Source organism: Anastrepha ludens, chromosome 2 (genome assembly GCF_028408465.1).
Source record: "Anastrepha ludens isolate Willacy chromosome 2, idAnaLude1.1, whole genome shotgun sequence".
In the NCBI taxonomy this organism is placed as follows: Eukaryota; Metazoa; Arthropoda; class Insecta; order Diptera; family Tephritidae; genus Anastrepha; species Anastrepha ludens.
This window is the reverse complement of record NC_071498.1, coordinates 148,074,303-148,091,529: the sequence shown is the minus strand read 5'-3', so window position 1 is coordinate 148,091,529 and position 17,227 is coordinate 148,074,303. Positions and strand designations below refer to the sequence as shown.

General features: G+C 36.8%; 1 protein-coding gene across 1 annotated transcript in view; it reads right to left on the bottom strand.

Annotated features, from left to right (window-relative positions):
* Positions 1-7,515: 7,515 nt before the first annotated feature.
* Positions 7,516-17,227, bottom strand: part of LOC128855561 (serine/threonine-protein kinase 32A) — a 34,573-nt gene continuing 24,861 nt past the window's right edge. Inside the window, exons 4-9 of the mRNA XM_054090565.1 lie at positions 14,324-14,394; positions 13,986-14,074; positions 13,845-13,882; positions 8,865-8,990; positions 8,623-8,804; positions 7,516-8,553 (exon numbers count right to left, since the gene is read on the bottom strand). Of these exons, the coding sequence (XP_053946540.1) occupies positions 7,705-8,553; positions 8,623-8,804; positions 8,865-8,990; positions 13,845-13,882; positions 13,986-14,074; positions 14,324-14,394 (1,355 nt within the window). The 3' untranslated portion in view covers positions 7,516-7,704. The remainder of the gene's footprint in view (positions 8,554-8,622; positions 8,805-8,864; positions 8,991-13,844; positions 13,883-13,985; positions 14,075-14,323; positions 14,395-17,227) is intronic.

Genomic DNA, 17,227 nt, shown 5'->3' with positions numbered 1-17,227 from the left:
GAGATAGAGGCAGCCTTGAACATTAGTGGTGAACAGCATACATTCAATATTGCAAGAACATTAGGACGTCAAGAAGATTTGTTCTCGTTGGACACCGCATAATATGAAAATTGCCAAAAAAAAAAAGGACGCATGTCGATTGGTGTAAGGAAATGCCGAAAAAATTCAATGTCTATGACGTCGTGGTGAAGATGTAACGAATCTTGCATCTATGCGTATAAGGCGGAAAAAAAGCCGCAATCGACGGTACGGGCGCTCCAAGACGAGCTCTCATGTATCGACTAACACAAGCGAATTTTCGAATACTCAAAAGATTGATTTAATGCGTCATCCCCCTTACAGTCCTGATTTGACACCTAATGGTAATGGTAATGGTTGTACGGGTGCACAGTGCGGCCGATTCCCGAAAAGCTGGCCAAAACTCAAAAAATTAAGTAATTGATTCAAAATTTCTTACCCAAAACTCAAAAAATTAAGTAATTGATTCAAAATTTCTTACTCGAGGGTTGTCGGGGTCGCTGATTACGAATTTGATCTTAAAATTTTGAAAATCCACCCCCTTCCACCCCTATTGACCACCCCCTCACGTGAAATAGCGTATATTCAAGAACATAATCAAGATGCATGTAAATTTATATGTTTTCGGGGTCGCAAGGTAGCAAGTGGTAGCAGCTGAATCTTGTTTTATTCAGTAACCATTACTTTTTTGAGTAACCTTTAATAGGTTTCAAAGCAGCATATGACGGCGTTGTATTACTATACAGTTTGAAAACTCAAATTTTATAAAAAAAATTGCAAAAAATGTATCTACGTATTGCTGTAGCTAAAAATTTTGTGTCGAGGTATTGATATGTACTAAAGATTTCTCGTATTTTACTAACCTTCCGAAGATGATTCCATTTGGTTTTGTTCAATTTACTCCATTACAAAATCTTTCAAATGTGTACAACTTTCACTATTCACCGACATTAATGCGATGCTCAAACGAAGGCCACGTTGCGACTGAAAATACCGAGGATACTTAGGGTACAGGACGTTGCTATGAACGGTTTTCACTACTCAAGGCATTACTGTAGCCAACCCAAAGACAAAAAAAGTCTATCTAGAAACTTTTTTTTTCGACTTTTGGCCAGCTTTTTGGGAATCGGCCGCACTGTGGGGTGAGGCTAATGCCTTTATGCACTGCGACCAGATTGATCAATTGTGCGCCCTTCATTACTTATTTATAATTATTTAGTATACCGAGGAATCGAACCAGCTCGTTAGGAGAGAGCAATTGTAGGTCTTCCTCCTCTAGTAAGTACGAGCCCAGGATTCTGTGTCTCCTCTGGCTTAATGCCTCACAGTTAGTGATTAAGTGTTCCATAGACTCCTCTTCATCACAGCAGAACCTGCATGATCTTTCGCTAGATAATCCTATTGTGTTAAAGTGTTTATTTGCAGGCAAAGTGACCTGTAAGTTCTCCACAGAGAAGTTAAGGCCCTTTTTATCTAGGGTTAGAGCAGATTTTGCCCTGTTGGCATTGAAGTTCAAAAACTTTTTGGCGTGATTAAGGCCGCTTTTGCCGTTCCAGTGTTCCCTGATTTTTGTTTGGATCCATTTTTTTGGTTTCCTGTTGTATATTATTTTTGTCAAAGCCGAAAAAATGGGTTTGTCCAATAAATAGCCCTTCTGCCCCCTTTTTGGCATAAAAGTCTGCATTTTCGTTTCCTTCGTGTCCCTCATATCCTGGTATCCAAATAAGTGAGACCTGATTATTGAATGTGAAGCTATTCTAGGCTTTGAGAACCGATTGGCTGTCCAAAAGTACTTTAATTTTTACTTTCTCGAACCCTATTTTGGATATGACTTCTTTCCAATGTTTCCATTATAGCGAAAAGCTCTGCATGGAAAATTGTGGTATCTGTACTTAGTGTTATGGATTTGTGTGGTCTAGGACCCACTATTCCTGCTCCTACTCTTTGGAGCATTTTTGAACCATCTGTGTACCATTTCTGTGAGTCATCATTTATCCATGTTGGGTTAGTGTTTCACTTACTCCTAGCCGGGAAGATAACCTTGTATCATTTTAAAAAATTGAGTACGGGTTTCGTGTGATCATCCGTCTGGGTTATGCATACTGCATTCTGAACCCTGTTCAAGATATGGAGGTGTCCAGTAAGATCTCCTGGTTTAAGTTTTTTTTGTATAGTAGCTTCCTAAGCCAGCAGTTGGGGGCGTTCTCATGGCTATGTTATGCTTGGGCACGCCAGCCAGACACCTAATGTTTCTTTTTGTTTCTGAACATCAAAAATAAAATGCGGGGTCAACGTTTTTCAACGCCTGAAGAGGATCTTGAAACTTTAAAACAGCTCGTTTTGGAGATATCCATTTCTGAGTGGCAAAAGTGCTTTGAAAATTGGTTCAAGTGAATGCAGAAGTGTATTAACATTTAAGGAGAATATTTTGAAAAATTCGTTACTATTTTACTGTGATATTATTGGGCTCGAAATATATGAGACAACCCTCGTATTATTAGTAATAATGAATGATATATTGGGTTAGCAACTAAGTAATTGCGGTTGAAGTAATTTCAGTTGAATTTTTAGATTTGCAGACGTAGGCTATGTTCAGAAACGCATTATAATGCACAGTACTTGCAGCACTGTCAATGTGACAATTCATGCAACTGATAGATTTGTTGAAAATTTGCAAATTGATTTGTTGCATTTATGAACGCGCTGTGCAGTAAAATGGAATTGTTACTAAGTTTGGTCATGTTTCTACCTATTTTTAAATCTTTATTAACTTTTTTTACTTCATCTACGACCTTAGCCCAGAGCATGCTCTTTTTCCTCCTTCCCGACGTGAACTCGTTCTCCATGCTCAGTCGGACTCTGAGCAGTAATTTTATTTCCGATGTACTAAAGTAATCACTAAAACCAAGAAAAGTATAATAAAATAAAGTTTAAATATCGTATTTTTCATCAATTTTTGTATTAAAAGCTAAAATAAATAATTAAATACCCACTTTTCATCAGACATTGTACTAGCGTATTTATTAGCAGCGTGAAAAATTTTGCTGCAAATAATGCATGACTTTTGATACAAAAATGACGTTTAAGAACGCGTTGCATTTACAGTCCTGCCATATTTGCATTTTTGAACGGACTGCTCACTATGGAATGGTATGTTGCGCATTATAATGCATTGTTGAACATACCCGTAGTACAAATGTAAAACGCATTTGATAGTTATCAATTAAGCTGTCAATCAGTAAAAAAAGTTTTTGATCGGTTGCGTAGTTTTCGTTTAGCGTTCGTTGAAAAATGGAAAATCAAAAGGAACATTTTCGTCATATTTTGCTTCTTTATTTCCGCAATGGGAAAACCGCATCGCAAGCTCATAAAAAGTTATGTGCTGTTAATGGTGACGAAGCCTTAAAAGAACGGAAGTGTCAAAATTGGTTTGCCAAATTTCGTTCTGGCGCTTTTTCACTCAAAGATGAAAAACACTCTGGTCGTCCAGTTTAAGTCGATGACGCCCTATGCAATAATCGATTCGGATCCTCACAGTACAGCACGCAAGATTGCAGAGAAGCTTTATGTATCACATACATGCATTAAAAAACACTTAAAACAACTTGGCTAAGTTCAAAAATTCGATACATGGGTTCCTCAAGAACTGCAAGAAACGCATTTAACGCAACGCATTAACAGCTGCGATTTGCTAAAGAAACGTAATTAAAATTATCCATTTTTAAAGCGACTGAGAACTGGCAATGAAAAATGGGTGGTTTACAGCAATATCAAGCGGAAAAGATCGTGGAGCAGGCTAGGTGAACCAACTCAAACAACTTCAAAAGAAGGTTTTGTTATCAGTTTGGTGGGATTACAAAGGAATTATCTACTTTGAACTCTTACCACCCAACCGAACGATCAATTCTGATGTCTACATTGAACAACTAATGAAATTAAACAATGCAGTTGAAGAAAAACGGCCCGAATTGACAAATCGAAAACGTATTGTATTCCATCATGACAATGCAAGACCACACACATCTTTGGCCACTCGGCAAAAATTATTGGTTGGGATGTTTTGCCACATCCACCATATAGTCCTGACCTTGCACCAACTGATTACTTTTTGTTTCGATCTCTACAAAGCTCCTTGAATGGTAAAAATTTCAATAACGATGATGATGCCAAATCGTATCTGATTCAGTTTTTTGCTAATAAAAGCCAGAAGTTTTATGAATGTGGGATTATGATGCTAAAGTTATTTAGTTCCATGAAAAAATTGTCTTTGATTTTCTAAAAAAATCCGCAATTACTTAGTTGCGTTTTATTTAATTAATACTTTTATTCCTTTCGGTAAGACCCTAAATATTTTTTAATTGAATTCAATCCTTTCAAAAAGTGCCTATTATATTAGCAATTTTTGATATGAATTGCGTGTAACTAAAACTCCAAATTGAGTTATTTTACAGCTCTGCCAGGTGTATAGTTTGCGTGCTGGTTAGATTAGATTAAATAAGATTTGTGGGGGGTTGGACAAGCCCAATCCTAAGTCTGATTCTGGAAAATGCAGGACAGCTACAGAGAAAATGCTCTGCAGTGTCGTCATTCTCAAGACAAGATAGGCATATCGGGCTGTCTACGACCCCCATGGTAGCCATATGCTGACCACAGACGTTGTGTCCTGTGATAACACCCATCAGCACTCTCAGGTCCTGTCTGCTGAGTTTTAGGAGAAAGGTCGCTGTTTTCCTGTTTGGTTCTTTCACAAAGCACTTGGCTACTCCGCACGAGTTCAACTCACACCAAGGGAACGTTGGTAGACCTCATGAAGTCGTCAATCCATAGTTGAATCGATGCGGAATTGACACCTAGAAAGGGTTTAAGGCCTAGTGGCATACTTGCAGAGCCTTCATTTGCCAATTTATCAGCTAACTCGTTCCCTGTAATACCACAATGTACAGGTACCCAACTAAGACTAACTTTGTTGTGTTTTGTAGCACAGTTCCGTTTTGTCTTACATTCACCGACTTCGAAGACCAGGGCCAGTCGGTTCTACGTTACCGAAACGTCCCGGAGCATTCCCCGTATGTAAATATGGCGAATGTTTATGCCCCTACAACAACAACCAGGGCCGTAGAGAGCATATCCGGGGCCCGGGTGAAAATTGCAAATGCGGGCCCTTTCCAATTATGTATAATTTATATAAATACATACAATCTCGAGTCCGGGCCCCTCTGAGAACTCCGGGTCCGGGGTAAAAAGTTCCCCTGCAGTTTTAAGCCGACTCCGAACGGCAGATATTTTTATGAGGAGCTTTTTAATGGCAGAAATATACTCGGAGGTTTGTCATTGCCTGCCGAGAGGCGACCGCTATTAGAAAAATGTTTTTCTTTAATTTTGGTGTTTCACTGAGATTTGAACCTACGTTCTCTCTGTGAATTCCGAATGGTAGTCACGCACCAACCCATTCGGCTACGGCAGCCACTAGGACTAGTCCTAAATATTTAACCTCAGAAGACAGTTGCAGGGTTACTCCTTTCAATGTGGGTAGTAATAGGTCTTCCATATTGCGTTTCAGAGTGAAAAGCACTAAGGCACTTTTTGTAGGATTCACCGAAAGACTATGCAATTCGCACCAATACTAAATCTTATTTAGAGCTACTTGCATTTTATTGCATATAACGTCAAGTGATCGTCCTGAGATTAATACGCACACATCGTCTGCGTAGGCTTGGATGTGCCCAATTTCCTGCAGTAGTTGCGTGCTGGTAGTTTCCAATTAAAATCGGAGAAAATTGAAAAAGTTGAAGACTATAAATATCGAATATTTATTTTTATTTTTGTTTTTATTTTCTTATAGGCCATTGTTTTATTGTTATTATTTAATTGATTCTGTTCATATCGAGTAAAAATATACTATGTAGCAGCATTAAGTTGCTTATGTATGAAGTAGCCATAAAATTATATTCTTTGGTGTCGTTTGTGTTAATTAGATCCCATCATTCTTGGATTCATCATTTTGAAATTTATTCTATGGGTTGCTCGCTTAAATATAAATTCAATAAAAGTAGGCGCATATTTTCGTATTTTTTAAAATTCTGTTACACATTCATAGTTACATACAAAATTACAGATATTGACAATATTTTTAATATTAATGGATATCATTTTTTAAATGCCTTTTATGCCTTAGCTAATCACATTTTCTTGTGCATAAATGGTTTTAAATTGGAGTTCAGATCTATTTTCATTTTTGGTTACGATACATGTACGTGTTTATGTATGTATGTATGTGTGAACAAAATTAGAATAGTTGGTACTGCCATAAGTTTTGTTAGAAGTTAAGTCCGTTGTATATATGAAATTATAATACTTTTTTTAAGGGGTTAGAGGTAGTCAGAATTAAAAAAAAAATGGATTTTGTTTTACACTTTCTTAAAGTTTAATGTCTTATAAATATTCCACGAAAATTTGAAGTGAATCCGAAAAATAATTTTCGAATTATTCAACAATTAACAAAGGGCTCTCGGGCGCTGCCGGTAATCGATAGCAAAACTTTAAATGCGTTCTCCTCCTCATATTTGTGGTGTGCGTCTTGATGTTGTTCCACAAATGGAGGGACCTACAGTTTTAAGCCGACTCCGAATGACAGATATTTTTATGAGGAGCTTTTTCATGGCAGACGGACGCTTGCCATTGCCTGCGAGGGGCGACCGCTATTAGAAAAATGTTTTTTTTTCTTAATTTTGGTATTTCACCGAGGTTCGAACCAACGTTCTCAGTACTACATTGTGAAATATAGGCTCTTCAACACAGATTTCAGCTGTATTTACTACTTGTTGCTCCTTATTTGTCTAATCGTAGTGTTCTTTATTAAGTAGTAATTCATTGAACTTGGAAGCCAAAATCCGCTAATTTATTGCCTATGTGAGTATTCGGCCTAAAGTATTCGAAGGAAATTGGATTTAAAGATTGCTCGCCACGTAACACATAGGTAAATATTACTATTTCTATGTCTCACTTCCTAAAAGTCTACTTACGCTACACGCGTTAGCTGATTGAGTGCATATTATATGTATATGTATAAGAATTTTTTCTAAATTACTGAAGAATTTTTTTTTAAATTATTTTAAAATTAAAGCAACACCCAGTTTTCTGTGATTAGAATAATGTTTATTTCTCTTGCTTCTAATGGGAAGCCAAAGATTCGTATCTACGCTTCCGGTGGTCCTGAATATAGTTTGACTGTTCGTCTGCACGGTGAATAGTTCGACTATTCTTTTCTCTTATTTTCTCAAAACACCCATACAAAAAATCGTTTTAAATATGTTTTATTCTTATTTAAAGGACCATCGCTTAGTTGTGTTTTAGAACTCAATCAAAACGGTTTGGAATAGAAAATTTTAAGCAACATTTTTTTAAAGAAGTTTCCGTTTAATATTTATTTCTTTTAAATATAAATTAAATAATAAAAAATAATAAAAATAAAAAATTAGTCCAATTCGTATTGGTATTTGAGCTTTCTGACATCCATACGTAGGTAAGACAAATAAATTAAATGCTTAGTTCTCCTTAAATCTACCGATCATTTCATATACCAATCATAGCTAAATATATACTTAGGTGTCTATATTACGAGCGCGGTTACGAGTATTTATCAATTTATTTTCCCCCATTAGTCCCTTAAGCCCACCCATAGCTAAATTAATGAGTTGGGTATCCGCACGTCAGTACATTCGTTTGCGCTGAAGTGTCTGCTTTCTTTTCCACCGCTGGCGTCGCTTGCGCATTGACTTGCGGTGTCGGTGGCGTAGGTGTGCGATCGATAAATTCTATATTTTCATTATCTTTTGTGCTTGTTGATTGTTGTTCTTTTTGTTGTTGTATGGTTGGCACTCCACTGCTAGAATTGTGTTGTTGACATTTCACGCAAATCGGTGGTAATGCCACGACAGTCCTTGTGGTTGTAGGCCCTTGTATAACTGGCGTTGCCACTGGTGTAATGCAAATCGTTTTGTTTATGGTTGTTGGTGTTGGAGCTGATGTGGTAATAGTTGTGGTAAGATTGGCTACAACATTTCCAATGGTGGTGATTTCTGCTTCGGAAGTGTCATCATCGCCGTCAGTACTGCTAAGATGGATCGGTGTCGGCTTCTCCTGTATCGGAGCTAAGCTAGTCACGATCGAATTTGCCATTGCGTGCTCAAGTTCACGTTGCCAATCATTCTCTTTCTTCTCCATAGCCTTCCGCTTTAGTGCTTTATAGCGATTATATACAATGAACTCTTTTATAAGTACCGTTTCTGGATCGCTGTCACGTTGTGCTGAACGTTGCTTTGCTAGACGTTTTTTTTTCTTATGCAACGGTCGCGTTTCGACAATCATCTCCTCCAGTTCTAAGCAGGGATCACAATTTAGGTGATCTTCAGGTGGTTTGAATGGTGGCTTTGACTTTTTTTCCAATATAGTCTTGAAGTCCACATGTCGTAGAAGCGGTGTTTGTTGAAGTTCTTGCTGAGAACTAATGCGTGCGCCCGGATGCACACAAAGTAACTGCGAAAACATGAAGAAACCAAAGTAGTTGATTAGTAAAACTGAAGTATACCTAATGGGAACACTTACTTTAGTCAATAAATCGATAAAATCAGGGCTCCAGTAGCGTGGATAGTGTACGGGCGTATTTAATATATGCTTCACTTCAGCCAGCCCCGTATTCGAATGGACGATGAAAGGTCGCGCATTTGCTCGCATCTCGTACGCAACCACACCCAGCGACCACCAGTCAACAGGAAAACTGTAACCAGCTATAGTGTGCAATTTTAGTGTAAAATCGTTTAATAGACAGTGCTTCGGCGGTAACTCACCGATTTCTTCCAAAGCGCACATGAACACCTCCGGCGCCATATACGGTTTGGTGCCGGACATGCTGCATGCAAGTGCGTCCTTCTGCAGTCTCGTCGCTATGTTAAAATCAGTCAAGTGTGCGTGGCCTGTGATGAAAAAAATATAATATTTATTGTTATTGTAAAAGAAAATGGCTTTGGTACACAATATTAAACGGAATTTAAAGAATAGAATCAACAGGTCGTATGAGTAATAAATTATTCAGGTAGACATCAGCAATAGGGTTTCTCATTTCCCGTCACATAATGATTCCCGGGAAACGAGAATATTTCGAAAATATTCCCGGGATTCCCGGGAAAATCGAGTTTTTATATTTACTAATTAAAATAAATTTATTAATTTAAAAACAATTAAAAAATTCATTTTCACATATTTTATTCATATTCACAAAACAAAAAAATTCATATTTATTCAAATTCATAAAACAAAAAAAAAAAGTTATTTATTAGAAGAGTTTTTAAAATGAGTTCTGAGACAAACTAGCGCATTAACTGAATTGTCGTTGAGTCTTGTCCTAATTTTGGTGACAAAAAGGCCAGCAGCCAAAAATACTCTTTCACTTTCCACTGAAGTTGGTTTAATGCAAAGAAGAGCATCTAAGAGCATTTTCAAATTTTTGGTTAACTTTCCACTAGCTTCAAATAAATTAAATTCTTTTAATATAGTCTTATATTCTGTATCTCCAGTACTTTTTTTTTTGGCGCTCATACTATTTATAGCACTTTCAAGCTTTCGTTTCAAAACTTTCGCGGGCATTTCTGCTTCTATATTGTTTTCCGTTTCGGAAATCAATACGCTTTCTTCATTTTCAAGTACAGTGGTGTCTTCAAGGATATTAACTGGAAATAGGAGGTGTAACAATTCTTTAGATAATTTAACCATTTCAGACTTCGACGACATTTCAAAAAACATATCATCTTGATTGGAGTACAATAAACTTGAATTATTTAGGTACTTTACCAATGAAATTAAAATTTTGGATCTTCGAGTTGTCATACGGAATTTAAAATTTTGTAATAATTCTCGAGATATTGAATTATCTAACGCATTTAACGTTTCTATTAGGAACGATAGTATTCCCTCACTCTTTATTAAATCCATATCACGTCGACATAATGCATCGGACGCTAATTTTACTGGACGTAAACAAGTAATTAATGTGCTTACAATTTGGAACAGCTGATCATCCTTTTCAAGTAGATGTGTAGCATTAACTTCGCATAGACTTTTTTTAATCGGAATTCTTATTTGCTCAAATCTTTCCAACATATCTAATAAGCTATTCCACCTTGTCGTACAGTCTAATGATAGGTTTAATTCTTTACCATATTCTAATTTGACATTTTGCTGAAGAATTGTGTTACTTACTGGCGATTTTCTGAAAAATGATGCTATCTTGCGGATTTGTTTTATTGCATCCTGGATATGAGGTTTTAGATCTTTGAATTTAAGGTCACTTATATTTGTATCATGTTCATATGACATCCCTTCAAATGTTGTATTTTCGTCTTTGTCAAGACAATCATAATTATCAATGTCGCTATCATCATCTGAATCTAATAATTGGTCTACTTGGTGCTGCTGATTTTTTTGCAATAATAATTCTGTCTTAGTAGAACCAAAAAGGGTATCCAGAACAGCCAAATGAATCCCATGTGTGTAGCATTGTAAATGGAAGGCAGGAGCTAACTTTCCAAATTTCACCATAACGGCTGCTCCATCAGTTATGATTGCAATAATATCTGTAGATAAATTCAAGTTAAATTCCTTTAACCGCTCATTAACTAAATCTAATGTTTTTTCAGCTCCACAACTTCCTTCAATTCTTATTAATCCCAAATTTTCAAATATCCCACCATTGGACATAACATTGATATTCATGTATCTACGATTACGGCTGCTTGTCATCTACAGTTAAGCAAAATTTTTGATTTGCATTTAGAATAGTTGAAAATCTATATTTAAGTTTTGATTTAACTTCGGCATAATAGTTGAATATAAGATTCATTATGTGTGAAGGATTTTTAGGAAGAAAATATCCTTTCGCACAAATAGATTCACGAATGAACGTACTTTTCGAAATAACATTGATGGAAATTCCATCTACAGCTGCTAGTTTTGCAAGAATTTCTTCCAATGATTGTTTCTTTACATATTTTAAAATGGAATTTTGATTTCCTGAAATTGATTTATCAGATTTGTCCGGCGATGAAGTACTTGGAGCGTCGAATTTATTGTTCTTGGTAACCAAATCTATTCCATGTTGGATTTGCATATGACGATTTATTCCACTTGTGGAACCTCCCTTTCTCATAATCACTTGATTATGGAATAATAACTAATTGTTATTAAAATTCAATTAAACTTACTTTAATTCACAAAGAAATCTTTTAACCACTTTTAATATATAACTTTTTAAAATATAAAAAGTAAAGACACCCAAACGCTATGACTTTTCAAATATTTGTGTTGCACAGCTGTATAATCACGAAAACAAGAAAGTCAATGCTTGCTTAGCTTACTTTGTTTTTGAATATTTTTAAATAAAAAAAGTAATTTGAATTTTTCATTTTAAATGATAATAAATGTTAAATAATCCCGGGAATTTACGTTTTTTTTCGGGAAATTGGGAATAGATATTTTTGCGGATTACCCGGGATATCGGGAACGGGAAATCCCGGGAGAGAAACCCTAATCAGCAAAGCAAAAGACGTTGAAAAACTTGGGTCCATTGGGAGTAGGATACCTCACAAGGGTCTTCAATCTGTTCTTAGCCACTCTCACAATTCCTGATCAGTGAAAAGCAGGGAGAGTGGTTCTATTTTTGAAACTTGGAAAACCCGCCAACCAAAGTGAGTCTTATCGTTTGATAACTCCCCTTTCCAGAATAGTGAAGACACTAGAGGCCCTACTACTCCCAATCTTCATGAAACACCAGACTCCAGCTCCGTTGTTGTTGTTGTAGCAGCATAAAAAATTCTCATACATATACTGGGAATGCTGCTGAAGTGACAGTTCTTGACCGGATATAAATCCGGGTAATTCCGCTAACGTAGAACCGATTGCCGTGGGAACGCCAGCTACTCGTCAACATGGTTTTCGTAGAGTGCACTGTACCACCACAGCACTCACCGCCAACACACAGATTAATCGCGGGCTTAACCAAAACTGCCCCTGCGAGAGGATTTCCTCAGCAGCATTGGACCTGTCAAAGGCGTTCGACACTGTCAGTCATTATGCGCTACTAAATCTTATTCAATATTAGACTCGCCCGTCGGGTTGGTTGGCCCGCTAACTACTTGCGTGGTGGACAATCGTCTACGTCTTTGAAGACCACAGCACAAAACAGAGGAGGATAAGGCAACGAGTGCCACAAGGTGGTGTCACTTCACCCTTGCTTTTCAACTTGTATACTTCGTAGCCTCCCCAATCAAAGTGTGCGTATAATTTATTATGTTTGGTTGTTTCGGCTTAAAGTAACAGAAAAGGGACTTGACTTGATAGGAAGTTAAATTGGGGGCTCACAGTCGCAGATAGAGTACGCAAATCTATGATAGAGTTGTACTTCTGTGGAAGGCTAATTGGAAAGAAATGGGGACTGGAACCCAGAATGGGCTGTACACAGCAGTGGTTAGGGCTATTCTCTACAAAGGTATTGTAATATAGTGGAATGCCTTTGAGAAAGGTGTGAACATCAAAAAACTTGGCAAAGTTCAAAGACTACCATCTGTTCTTATAACTGGCGCGATGACAACCACACCATCGAAAGCATTATATGCGACATTAAACTTCCTGCCGGTAGATCTGTAGGTAAAATATATCGTGCGTAGTGTGGCAATAAGGCTAAACACTCTAAGTAAGCGGTAAAATAAGAACTATGGTCACGCAAAATCCTGGCTGACACTTCGGAGCTTCCCGGATTGGTGGACTATACACTCCCGCCAACACTTGGCATTACAACGTTCACGACCCTCCTACCTTCAAGAGAAGAGTGGGAACGGGACGATGTAAGACAGGGCGAGTCTATCCAAGTATACACAGATGGCTCAAAGCTAGAAGGAAGGGTGGGCGGAGGTGTATACTCCGAGCGTCTGGGGATTTCCTTCAGTTTTTGGCTCCCCATGTATGCTACTTAGCCTTGAAGAAATCGTAAGGAAAGCAAACGAAAGATGACCTGCAAAATCGCCCGTCAACTGTGGCCGACTCTCAATGCTAAGCGCACAGGATCTCTGCTAAGCCAAAATAAATACAGTCTTAGCTCACTGATTTCAGTCATAACGAGGCACTGCCTAATAGGTAGGCACGCCCAAAGGATGGGTCCTTGAGGACGAAGAGGAAGAGGCAATCTTGCACCTTCTGTGCCATTGTACTGCTCTATGCAGAAGGAGATTTACTATTCTAGGCAGGCAATTTTGAACGAATTGGTAGATCTAAGTTCTACAGAAATAGGAGATATTCTAAATTTTTTGAAAAGCATACACTGGTTTTAGGAGAAATAGGGAAAGCTCCCCAAGCGACATCACAATGGGCTATGAGTCTGAGTGTGTCCCACAGGACACTCGCTTCAATCTAACCTAACCTTGGTTGTTTCCATTGCCTTCGCCTACTCTCCCCCTTAACAAACAAGTAATTCCTCTTCCTTTTGTTTGTTTATTCATGGGCTCTGACGACACAGCGAATTCAGAAGGCGCAAACTGGTATTCTATCAACAAAATTGAGAAGAAAAAGACCCCTAAAGGTGTTGACAGAGCACGATCATCTCTTTTCCAGTGCTACCATGTTTATTTGAGTCTTTTGCAAATATTATTCAAAATAAATATTAAATGTTATCATTGTTTTTTAATTGAAATTTATTATTTATTTTTACCACAACGCAACCGTACACTGAATAACATCACTGAATAAAATTTATGGATACTTTTCCAATTACTTCTACTCACCAGCACCATCCAAAAGAATGTTGTCTGGCTTTATATCCCTGTAAAGAATATACATATAAAAGAGAAGAAATGGAATATTTGCATTTTCATTTTGATTGCCAAGATCATCAAATATCTCATACATTTATAAAATCTACCCACCTATGCACCACTCTTTGCTTCTGCAAATACTCTAAAGCACTTCCTAACTCACACACTAATAAGGCAACACTTTTCTCGCTGAATTCCAACTGGAAAGAAACAAATAAAAATATTGTAAGACTCATCGAATAAAAGTGATGAAAGAGGAAATTTTTTATGTTCATGCATGCAGTGTAAAATTTATGGCTGCCAATTCCAATTCTGCACTTTATTGCATTCAAGGCAGAGTGTACGTACGTGTGTATGTGCGTTTATTGCACAAAAACAATCCAATACTTGAGAACAGCTTAGAGAGTACGTATGTATGTATGAGTCTGTAAGAGTCTATTTGCACTAACCCGATTTTGTAGGTGATACCTTAAATCACCGCCAGTCAGCAAATCGCAAACCATAAATAAATCCTCCTCATCTGTATTGATCAATGTTGCAGGCAGGAGATATTAAAGAAAAAAATAAAATATTTTTTATATAAAAATCTACTCATTCATTTCGGAATATGTGATTGAATTTCTGCATAATTTTATAACAAATATATAATAAAGGAAATAAATGTCTGCTAACATACATACATAAATATTAGAAATATAATGAAAATTCATAGGTTAGGTAGTGTTGGTTGATCTGTAAAAATATATCTCTTAGACCTCTAGGGTCCATTGTGTTGCCAGTGCTAGGTGTTTGGAGTCGAATTATTAGATATTCTATGCACTTCTTAATGCACTTATTCGCGAGTTTTAACAAGCCGTTCATCCTTTGGTAAGCAATAGCCTCTAAGCATGAAAAATATGTTGATCCTAGGCACATTTGTCGAGTCCTACAAAGTGCAGGGCAGTGACAAATTAGATGTTTCAAAGGACCCCTAAGATTCGCTTCATTGCAAGTGTTACACGCATCGTTCTGGACTAATCCCATTTTGGCTGGCTCATGTGGGGTGAGACAGTGTCCCATCGGTACTCCAACCAATATTTTGCAGTCTTTCCTAGCCAGTGATAAAATAAAATTTGCCGCTTTGGTATTTTAAGTCCTTAGCATAATTTGGGCAGTTTTGTACGAGGTTGAGTGTTCCCATATCAACATCCTCAATTTCAGAAATGATAATTATTGATATATTTCTCGGCAAGCGAATATATGTCTGCATTAGCCAGCTCATCGGCTCTCTCATTCTTTTCTATGCCTTTATGTCCTGTTATTCATTGAATAGTGAACTGCCAATTTCCGCAGAGTTCATCCATTTTGGATCTGCATTGTTGAACACATTTGAGTACCTGGGATGATAATAGCCAAGTCGTCAACATATGCTGTCAATTTCGGCCCGCTATTCCCAAGCTTGGTGAGAGCACCTAGCACCCTAACTTTTTATTTTTTTCTCTAAAATAATTCTCTTCTCCATTCAGAACACTTAATCTAACGTTGCTCCAACGCGTTGATATCTTGCAAGAAACAAAAACAAACAAAGGTTTGCTGAAGCCTTTAAAATAGTTCTATATTTCTGCGATAATCTCAGTACTCGACGTAAATTTTTCCCCTGAAAAAATCTGTCTTTCGTTTTTCTGTTTTGGGAACTCAAGGTCGGAATTTTTTTATGTTTGACCAAAAAAATAGTCGCTGAGAGCCACATCTGAACAATTCAGCGCAATTACTTCAATTTGGCCGCTGTTTTCAAGGACTAATGTGACAGCGCCGTTTTGATGTGAAACATCTATTGGCTCACTTGTAAACCGAATCGTTGGCGTGGCGACGCTTGCCGTATGTAGTAGTATTTATGTGTAGTAGTATGAGAAGTGCTAAGCCAATTTCAAAGGAACAACTCACAAATGATGTGGTTTAAAGTGTGTTAGTATGTGTACCATGTTAGAGAGACAAATGTAGAGTTGCTAAAGAGCGGCAAGTTGGATGCTCGTGAGTGCTTAGTAAATGTTGGTGCGTTATGTGTTTTTGAATGTGTTCGGTAATTTGCTGTATAGATAATAGGAATTTGATTACATGGAATTCATGGGAAACTGGAAGGCTGGCTAGAGTGGGCACCTTTGAGGCGCGCTCTCTGTGCGAAGAAATGACGAAGGTCAGTGTTTGAGTTGAAAAATATCAAAAGGTCACAGAAAGCAGATCCACAGCAGAAAGAAGTTTTATTACTCAATTATTTAAACCAAGTGGAACTATTTTGCAATGCCAAATTTATTGCTTTATTAATTCGAACTGAAAAGTGAAGTGAAGAGCTGCTGTATAAAAACAGACAAGCAATGGCGGGCGTAAAGGTCAAAAGTCGTCACTCAATTTAATTTCTTTATTTATTATTTTTTTAATTTTATTTAATAATTTTCAAATACAAATCTGGATGATTAATTTTGCGCCACCTGAAAATTCAAAAATTCTATCACTCAAAATAATTTTTTTATTTAATATTTTTTTAATTTTATTTAATTTTTCAAATACAAAACTGGATAATTATTTTGCGCCACCTGAAACGTCAAAAAATTTCATCACTCAAAGTCATTTTTTTATTTAATTTTTTTTTAATTTTATTTAATTTTTCAAATACAAAACTGGATGATTAATTTTGCGCCACCTGAAAATTCAAAAAGTTTCAGCACTCAAAGCACACTTCAAAAAGAATTTCAATTGCAAATCAACAACAATCCAAGAGAATCTACTACCAAATATGGAACAACAATAGATGCTGTATTTGTGAGATATCTTGATAATATTTCATCCAATACTTTTGTAACGTACTTTAGTTATCATCGACCCATCGTCACAGTAATACCAGCAGAGGAAACATCGAATATACCTACATAACTATTACTGAAGTCACAGATGAAAATATTTAAATTGTGGCTTGATATTAATATCGAATTTTATATCACATGTAAATAAATGTTTATTAAATAAAGTTACCATTTTCTGTAAGAAATTCGTAATACTTCATTTTTTCATTAGGCTATATTTAATTCCTGTAATAATATTATCTTTTATGTATATTACTTGTACACACACGATGTTTTACATTTGCCAGGCGTCCCATGACGGCTCACATTTTTTTGTTTGTTTTTGGGACGGGGCGATGAAGAAGGTGTCCATCACAAGATGTTATTGACGTACAAGATATTATTGACGCATTCAAAGCATATGCCAATGATGTAAGCCATTTATTTTAAACTTTAAACCGACGGAGAATTCCTCTTTCCCAGAAATTATCCTGTGGACTTAGTAGTCAAACCCTCTCATGGCGAACAAAACTGACA